We start from the raw sequence: 10,279 nt of genomic DNA, 5'->3' as shown, positions 1-10,279 counted from the left end.
TTACCTATTGTATTATTTTGTACAGTTGTAAATTACATTAAATAAATGATTAAAAAAAAAATCTTTTACTAATAGATATAATAAATAATTATTCTAAATAATAATCGGTTTTATTTCCAGCGATTTTTATTGATTCATAAAAACTTATTCACAACCACAATCCTTCACCTTGCTGTATATTTCATACATAGGTAAATGAAAGTAAAAATCAGCACCTGTTTACTATTAAAGAATAAATTGAGTAGAGAACAGCAGGGCTCATCACAAAGATGTAGAAATAGTACTGTTCTATTAATGGGTAGAATTTCATCTATATTTATATATTTCATCTTATTATAGATTAATTGCTCTATACTTTGAAAGGCACTTGTACCTTCTCCTTATCTAAAATCCATAAGACACCTTCCGAGCATATCTAAATACAAATACGAAATCCAAAATTCTACAAAAAAAATTGAATTGATATTTAATCCAATAATTATAATCTCCTGCTCTGATTCTATGAATGTATTTGTTAATATTGCAAATTAAAAATCACAATTGTTTTGTCTTTGTGTGGAAAAATATTAATATATAATTAACAGAATGATATTTATTGTATTTTTAACTCACAATTCTTTAATTATTTCTATTGTCGAAGTATTTGACCCACTATACCAATATCATTTAAACTATTACCAGTTGTCATTAATACTAGGTTAGATTATTTTTTTTTTAATGTTCTATATAGGGTATTCCAACGTTAAGTTGTATAAATATGGATAAACGATCTCAAAACAAGAAAACAATACTCTCTGAAAGTGTGTCCGTTAACGATTTGTTTAGGAAATATTCACGTCGAAAGATATTCATCGTTATGAACTATTTAATTAATCATATGAAAACAATAACATTCGTATTAAATGTTTAAAAAGATTACTTTGAGCATTAAGACAAGGTCGGCAAGTTTCAATTATTATTCATAAATAATTAAGGTCATTGACCGGACATGCATATACTTCTTGTTAATGTTAACCCAAATGAAAAATCCAGTGAGCTTAGATCTGGACAGCGTGACAGTAACACATATCCAGTGGCGTTCGACCACTGCTGCTGTAGAAGGAAGATGACGAGTCTGTCTTAATGCTCAAGGTTCAACTTTGAACAATATTTAATATAAACGTTAATGTTTATATTTCATTAAATTATATTGTAACACGTGTAAATTTATCTATTATAAAATAATTCATAACAATGAAAATCTTTAGCCTTGAATATCTCATTAACAAAGCATTGGATGACATATCCATAGGAATTTTTTTTTTATATTGAGATCCTTAATACATATTTTTAAGTTAGGACACTTAGTTCTGAAACACCCTGTACATACGAGTAGGATACAACCAAAGAATAGTTTCTATACAATTCATCTTCATGACACATTGATTCGCATCAGAACTCCTTGAATACATTAAATATGAACAAATAAATTTCAATTAAAATAATTGAAGGTTCTATTGAAAAAACGATGAGGTTCCATTTTTGTCGGAGTAGAGATTTCAGCCGCCTCTTCGGAGATGAAATGACAACACACCAAACACGGGATTGAAAAGTATTTAGTTTCCAATAAAAATGCTGTATGAACACACGATGTACAGCGGAACAACGTTGAATGAGACAAGCGCGCCCCCTCACCCCCACTCGAGAAATATAAATTTGACACCATTACAACTTTTTTTCCGATTCAATGTTATTAAAACTTGTTAAAATGATTTTTACAGGCTGAAAATAGGGTGTTAATGGTCTTTAATCATAAAAATAACTCAGAAAGATCTTTTTAGTTATGAAATTAAAATTGAGTATCACCAATTACAAAATCCGGAAAAATGGAACCTCATTGCTTTTATGTTGGAATCATAATTAAAAAAAATATTATTAATGAGTGAAACGTACCCATATACAAAGAAAACACGAATATTTGGTTATTGTTTGATAATTATTGTCCAAATCAAACCCTTTATTTTCTCAAATAGTGGAAAATAAATAATCAGTCAATGTTTTGTCAACTGTCAGGACTGTATACTACAAAATATAATTAATACAGGGAGAGATTGTATATTCTAATTTAGCAGTTTTACTGTATACAGATAGTTCAACATATGCTCTCCAGTTTATACTGCATATATAGTGGTTTATAATGTCAAGCAGTGGTTCCCAAACGTTTTCCAGTGGAGCGGTCCCTCCCCGTTCTTGTACCCACCGGACAGTGGCTCCTGAGCCAATATTGTTGCCCCCCACCTTCAACGAACCCAACCTGCTTCCTTATAATGCCATGTGGCAAAGGAAGAGCCAAATTGCTTATATATATAGTTATATTTAGGTGTTGAGATGTTAGTGTTGTATATATTGGAAATACAAAAAAAAGTTTTCGGCGGTACACCGGGGTGCCCCAAGCGTAGGCTAGGGTTGCCGCAAGCGAATACCAGTTTCTCAGAATATTACGAAAAAATTTAATTTAAAATATACAAAATATATACAGTGCATTTCAGCATTTATCTTGCGCTTTTCTTATATTCCTTCATATCAAACCGCTCTTAAAATAATAATTTTTACCCCAATTTATTTTTTTTTTTGGCTCAGAAAGGGTGACGCGAATTTTTTTAAACCTAGAAGGGTGTTGCGGCAAAAATGGTTTCGAAACCACCACTATAATGTATGAGCCAAACGGCTTATGAATGATTTGCTATATTTAATATATTTGTTTTAGAATGTTGAACTGAGATATACTGTCTGCCTTAATATGGTGGTTTCCAGTCCCTGATGATGGCATAGTTTGCGAAACGTTGACTATTTATTATGAAGTAAAGAAGTAAAAATTATATGATCACAATATTTCGGTTTCCGAAACGCATCTATTCAGGCAAAATACGAGTTTATTGTAATAGTAATGAATGAGACGTACTTATTGATGTTTTCCATCATCTTGAACTGTCCACCGGATGAGTTGATCTTGGTGATGCAGCCAGGGGTCAGCTTGTTCATGAGGCGGCACAAGACCTGACCATCCTTGAGGTGGTCTTCGTAGCTCACGTGAGATGGGAACTTCTCGCCAAGGATCTCCTCGATCCAGGCCTGGGCCTCACGCTCCTGCTCAGGGTCCCTCTTCCCTGCGATCTGTCAAACCAAACCAAATACCACATTTTAATCTTAATTACTCGAAAAACAAAATTATTTAACATATATGTTACCTCTATTATATGTTAACTACATATAAGCAGATTATTAATGGTACATATTTTATATGATATAAAATAAATAAAATCAAAATGAAATACTAGTTTATCAAAACATGAGATAAACCAAATATAGACAATATTTTATTAATTCTATTTAATCCTTTAGGAATCTGACCCTGACTGTAATCCGTAACTTTCCTTGTCTTTCCAAATCCCGCTTAAATCCCGCCTCTTCCTTCTACCTCATTTTATACCATTAAGTACTGACTAGAGTTGTGCCGGTTGAAAATGTATGGGACTAAAAAAAAAATAAATTGTTTAAATAAATCAATTGGTATCCACGTTAAGTCTCAACACTCTTTATTATATCATCAACAATCCAACGTCTCGGCCAATTCGGCAATCCTCTGGGACAGTCTAACAATTAACAATTTATATTATACATTCATTTGTAAAAATTTTAATAACATTATTAATAATATTTTAACATACTTAAAAAATAAACGTACACTTCACATCCAATTATTAAAAACGTTTTGCAGGCTATTCTACCCAGATCATTAATTACAATTTCAATAATTTTTAAAACTTTTAATTTTAGTTCAGCTTAACACTATCAATTATCATACAAACAAACTTTTTTTTAACCTTCCATACACTCGGGTCAGTCTTATAATTAATTTATTTTGAATTGCATTTTGGTCTAAATTTTTATTCATTTTTTATTAAAATTAAAAGTGAATAGTGAATTACAAAAATTCTCTCTGATTAAAAAAAGAAGAAACCGAATACATTTTTTATTTATTTTAAACTAAAATTTAAATCGGATGAGCATTTATTCGAATAAATATTTAATAGAATAAAAACTTCTTTTTTTAGAAAAAAAAAAAAAAAAAAAAAAAGCAAGCAATATTTTCTTTTTAGTGAAGTAATGACGTAAAAAAATACGAATTATGTTTTATTCCATAATAATAAAGGTTTTGAATTAAGTGTAAAATACAAACATCGTGAAAAAAAAAGTCTTATTGAAGTAAATCGTAGGTAAATTCATATTCGGGGTCAAATGCATAGATAGGGATTTTAAGTAAATCCACCCTATTTTTAGTCGTTTATTACGGAAGACGATTGAAAGAGATCGGGCTATCTCGACTGTTTTCGGATTCCCAGTCATGGCCCGTTGAGGGAAAACCATTTTCTTTTTTAGTTAATTGCCAAAACCTTTTATAGTTTATATATATTTCCATTTTTCACTTCTAGTAAAATTTGAGATGGCTAATTATTTCAAACAAATAAAATTAAAAGTGATTTTGAGGAAGTATTTCCTTTTTTTATTTTAATTCAGTATTTAAGCCCTGTCAGTCTGTTTCAATGAAGATAAAACCTGTCTGATATTAAAGATCACTTGATTTTACATATACCGCGTTTCATCATAATCGTTATAATCGTCTGGGGTGCAGTACTTTGTAAGGAGGTACTGTTACTAGAACAACGGTTGTGCAGGGAGGTAATTTGGTTAGAATCAGGCTCGACCAAACCTTCTTATGAGATTGGGTGGACCTTGAAGGGCTCCCGAACCACACGGTCGACTCACGGCTACAGTAACAGAATAAATAATTAACTATTAGTAATAGTTAGTAGTACAGTGTCTTAAATATATATATATACCCTTACATATGCATTTAGTTATTTTATTTTATTCTAATATCATGAGGCCGAGATGTACTTAAAACTTAAAATAACTATGAACATTGAAGCGTAATGACTTTAAAAATTAATTAAACTAGGATCAGAAAAAAATAACAAGATTGTTTTAATATATCTTGTATTTTTATTCTTGATTAATTTCAATGATCAACAAAGAAACAATTCGAATGTTTCTGTAATCCCAAATACTAATACGCAGTTTCTGTTTTGATAAAATATGCACACGGCCATATAAATGATACGACGCATTTTAAAAAGACTATTTGTGGATAAATAAAAACGAGAGTTAAATTGAGGAAACAGGAGATGGATATGTAAGCTGAGAGAATGTTAAGAGATCTAAATAGAAACTAGGTCGTGACTCACTTCTGATTCTGAGGTGGGGCACAGAGAACATTTCTCAGGAAAATATATTTTAACTAAAAATAAAATAATATATTTTATATGTCTGTTATAAATAAAACTAGAAATAATTCATTATTCCCATCACTCAGGCCTCAGTCCATTGAGACAATTGTTTAATAATTTGTTTGTTTTTGTTTAATGGCTTAAAATATCATTGACCATCAACGCCATTAATTTCTTATTTAATTTTCTATCATTTGTTTTATTATTTTTTTTTTAAATTTTCGACTGTTCGATGTTATATTTGTGACATTAAACCTTTTGATTTTAAAAACTGAAATACTATTTTTATTGTTTTGTCATCGTCTCTAAGGGTTTAAATATCCGGGTTTCATCCTAAGAAATTGAGGTGTGGCGCGAAATATGGGTATTCCTAGAAGATATAACTAATTTTGAAATTGTTGTTACAATACGGACGTTTCGGAGGCGTTTGTTTTGAGATAAGATATGAGTGAGTGAGCCTCGTGTGACCTATTCTCAACCTAGTCAGCACGACCTCCTCTCTACGACATCTACGGCTGGAGATTCCTCAGGGCTTGACGTACTTTTTTAATAATTTTTAGTACACTCCTTGGGCTTTCGTTCCACAAAAATTGCCATATGTCTTTAATTTTTTTTTCGAGGGCTTTTCTCATTCTTAATTCTGTTTATTTACCAGGTTTTTAGCCCACTACGTGGTTTCTTGCCAACTGGCAATCATTGTTGTTTGGAGGCGTCCTGATGGATTGCTTCGAGCCACATGTCCTGCCCAAATTATACTTCATCCTTTCACACCATAAGATATTAACTGACCAGTCTCTTCTGGCAGTTAACTATTAGTTCTTCTTCACCGTTAAAGCTCTGATACCAGATCGCTCCTGGGGTTGTACGAAGGACTTTGGATTTTTGTTTCATTCCGAAGTGCACCCCACCACTTTTGCGTGATGTTCTTCTAATCACTTTTCCTAGGGCTAAGTTGTAAGTAACAGCATTGGTGAGAGTAATAATTATATAATATAGTGTATATACAGATCTTCTATATATTAAAATATTAGAATGTTTAAGTACTCTTATCTACTTCCAGCAATTCTGAAAATAATATGGCTTCATGACCATCTATTATAGAGATATTGGAATACCACTAGTTTTAACTGAATTATCTTAATAAATAGTTCAATTTGTTTTTGGGTTGTCAATAATATGTTTTTTAATATTCAAGTACTGCGATTCCTTTACTTCTTTTTTATTCAATAGCAACAATATTTTTCGTTTCAGAATTTCTGGATTTTCAATTCCCTTCATAACAACATTTACCGGCAAATTCAACGCCCACTACTAAATTTAGATATTGTTTATAAGGTCTTGACCTGAGAAAATTCCATGATGCGAACTTCCTCCGGGATATTTGCCAAATCAGCTTCGGATAGACTGTAAACCAAGGTAACAGGAATAGCCAAGACCTAAACGAACCAAAGAACCAATCTATCTCCAAGCACTAAACGAATGAAGTTGTTATACAATGCAAATATATTTTTTATTCCAAGTTTCTATAAGTATCTGAAATTAATTGAAAATTGAAAATAATTAATCCATCCACATTCCGCGTTGAGGCAAGACATCTCTCTGAATCTCCGTTATAGTATTATTTTATACTAATGCTAGTCATCGTTGTGATTAAGGGATTGAAAACCATTCGAAAAATTTAAATTATGCACTAATAATAACAATTTATGCTTCAATTTTATTAAAAAATTATTTCACAGTCAATTGTCTTGTGGCTGACTTAATAGAGCTTTTTATTTCTTATGGCAATTAAAAAAAAAATACTATTATATAAATTAGCATCTAAACCAGAAATTTATGAAATTAAATGCTGTAGAAATTGTTTCTATGAATATAATGTTGTGTTATAAAACATTTTTAATTAATACGTTGTTACTAAAACTTATCTTGACTGTTGTCATAACAACCATTGAAATATGAAAAAAAAATCTCTTTTAATTAGGTATGAAATTCTTTCATATTTTATATTTATCCGTGTTTTGAGATGTTTAATCATGTCAAAAAATCAAAATTTAATGCACTTTTGAAGAAGCTTTATGGAAAAATCGGCATTGCAGCTCTCTTAGAATATTTAAATGAGGATAAAAACCTAACTGATTTTAAATACCATATAATTTAATATTGATATAGCAGGTTTAACCAGAATCGTTCGAGTCTTTTTTGAAAAATAGTAATAATGTGTAAAATAGATGATATAAAATAGCATTTCTGATGTCGATTTTTTTTTTTAATAATTTTGGAGCTTTTCGGGCCTATACCTACCTTAAATACGTCATTTGAGTTCCGTTCAGCATTGGTTTTTTTTTTGTAGGTGGTTAACATACATAGACAGGTGCACGGACACACGGATTGTTAATCATTTTTTACTTTTATTTACTATTTGGAAGGCCGAAGTCTATGCCTTGGATCTACTACGATATAAAATTCAACTAGTCCAGGCCGTGTTCAAACCGGTTTCGCTGACACCAGAATGCTACTTGAAGCCTTTCCTACAACAACCTCTACTCAGAGAACCTCAAAACGTGTTTTTCTGTTAAACAACTCAGATTCGAATGTTTTCAAAATCGCAACACTTTCCCTTGCTGTATATTTCATATATATGTAAGTGAAAATAAGAAAACACAGTTCAGTCCTAGATCATATTTGCCCGAAAATATCACATTGATTAAAGAAGTATTAAAACGAAATTAAATCTTGTATAAATTTTAATTAGCAAAAGAATTATTATTGACTAATTGATTACCTGCTTGACTCCCATTAATAAACTATTTCTAGATTGATTTTTAATCGAGTTATATTTTGACGATATGAACAGAGACAGTTGATAAGTTTAAATCATCTTAATTATATTATATTTATCCAATAGTTAAATTTAAAATGAGAAACTTTCTAACTCAGTCTAACAAAAGAATGTTGTGCATTCTCAACGCTATTTTAGGAGATTTATCAACAGCCATCTGTATAGAGATGGAAATACGCTCACAAAACAGGCATTTACCAGATCGACTGCCAACTTCCAATCATTTCACTTCATTCTGTTTAGAAATAAACAGCAATGAATCTTTAAAGAGGGCAGAAACCAGCTGGGGAGATTTAAACCTAACATTTCAGCTGATTTAAATGACATTTGAACAATAAACGATTTCTTAACATTTATTTTTAGATTATTTGTAATTTATCAAGGAAAAAAATGCTTGGACGTCCTCTAAGAATATTTTAAGTGACTTAAATGGTTTGTAAATTTTCATGCTCCACGTATTTACTTTGAAAACCACTTGAAGATGTTTTTGTGTATTTTTTTTTTTTTTATATACGCTTCAGAGGAAATAGCAACAAAAATAAATAATTTTTACTAGTAGGTTTTTTTTATATATTAGTGAAAGTGATATATTTATGTATCCGGTACTAAATCGTAAAACTGATTCTATTTCTGTAAGTGATTTAAGTTGGGACTAAAAGTACATGATTTTATTTCAACAGATACAATCTATGAACTATCTTAGGTTTTAATGTTCCTTCAAGCACCAAAAACTGATTTATTTATTTATTAAACGTTTCTACTGGAAAATTATGAAAAATGTTATACTCTTATACCTCTATAAATAATTTATTTTCATTATTTCAGAACAATTTTTCTGGTTTCAAATATTGGTATATATTTTTTTCATTTCTAAACTATAAAAGTGCACTAAGTCAGTATTTTATCAATGATAATCAAAATGAAATCCACATCATATATCACAATATAATATTCACTATAACTAGTAAACAAGTAAAATAGAATAGGTATGAATTTTCTTTGGATCGAAAAAGCTTATTAATATTCAAATAAATGTTTTTTAAGAATAATGTTTATGCTTTTTATGTTATTTGGAATATTGGATAACAGCTACGGTGAGTTTTTCTTCTTTCTTTTTAATAATTTTGAATGTGTGAGTATTTACGAAATTCTCATTAATCGAATTTATTTATAATTTTTATTTCATATTATTGAGCTTTGGGGCTCCGCTAAACCTTCGAATCCCTCTCGTATCTAGTCCTTACAATCCCAAATACTCAATGCTCCTTACTTTTTCACAAATAAAATCATCAGTAAATTCCTTAATATTCCAAATGTAACCGATCTAGCCCGAACCAGATATCAATCCCTCCATTATAAACTCTATTATAAAACGCTTACTCTTCCATTCCTGGCAATCCACCGAAGTGCTTGAAAAGAAGATGGCCTCGAGACCTTAAAATGTTGAAGGTTATTAAAGTGCTGCCAATTGATAGTTTCTCTACATACCATTATAATTTAACATCAAATTTACTAGATGTATTTTTATGTAAATACAGCTATTGTCAATAAATAAACTAAAATTATTCATAATGCGAGAGCTTTTGTTCTTATTTAGAAAAATATGCATGTTTCTGTACTTAGTCCAATTATAAAAAAAATTATATATATTACTTAGAATGTATAATAAAATAATATAAAATTTTAAAAAAGGCGGCTCTGCATTGAATATCCGCCTCTAGATAACAGGAACAACTCAGGCAAGCTTGGTATCATGTTATTTGCTCTGAAGTCACTGTTCTATTTAGATTATAAATTGTCCTTTCATCTTTCTAATACCTAGTTTTATTCGTTTTTTTTAATTGTTGAAGAACCATTATTTTAATAAAAATAATATGAGGTTATACTTCACGTAATTTTTTTGTTTTTTAATACACTCCATTTTTCTTTTAATGTATACGTTTGTGTACTCTTGAAGTCCAGTGGGAGTTAATATTAATTTTAGTGAGAACGGGAGATAATTATACACTAAATCGATTTCCGAATGTTTTGAAAGAAAATATTAAAGATTTTTAACCCTTTTCTTTGCTACCAGTAAATAAATAAAAAAAATATGTTTTCCTTATTTTGACCA

At 30.0% G+C, this 10,279-nt stretch overlaps 1 protein-coding gene across 1 annotated transcript in view; it reads right to left on the bottom strand.

Moving 5' to 3' along the window:
* The window catches only part of Mp20 (Muscle protein 20), a 23,984-nt gene that overhangs the window by 1,134 nt on the left and 12,571 nt on the right, over window positions 1-10,279 (bottom strand). The window contains exon 2 of the mRNA XM_014437318.2: window positions 2,942-3,153. Within this exon, the coding sequence (XP_014292804.1) occupies window positions 2,942-3,153 (212 nt within the window). The remainder of the gene's footprint in view (window positions 1-2,941; window positions 3,154-10,279) is intronic.

The sequence above is a fragment of the Halyomorpha halys genome, unplaced genomic scaffold, assembly GCF_000696795.3.
Source record: "Halyomorpha halys isolate HHAL.00 unplaced genomic scaffold, Hhal_1.1 Scaffold2457.1, whole genome shotgun sequence".
Taxonomy (NCBI): Eukaryota; Metazoa; Arthropoda; class Insecta; order Hemiptera; family Pentatomidae; genus Halyomorpha; species Halyomorpha halys.
The sequence above is the reverse complement of the archived record's forward strand: the minus strand, read 5'-3'. Positions and strand labels throughout refer to the sequence as shown.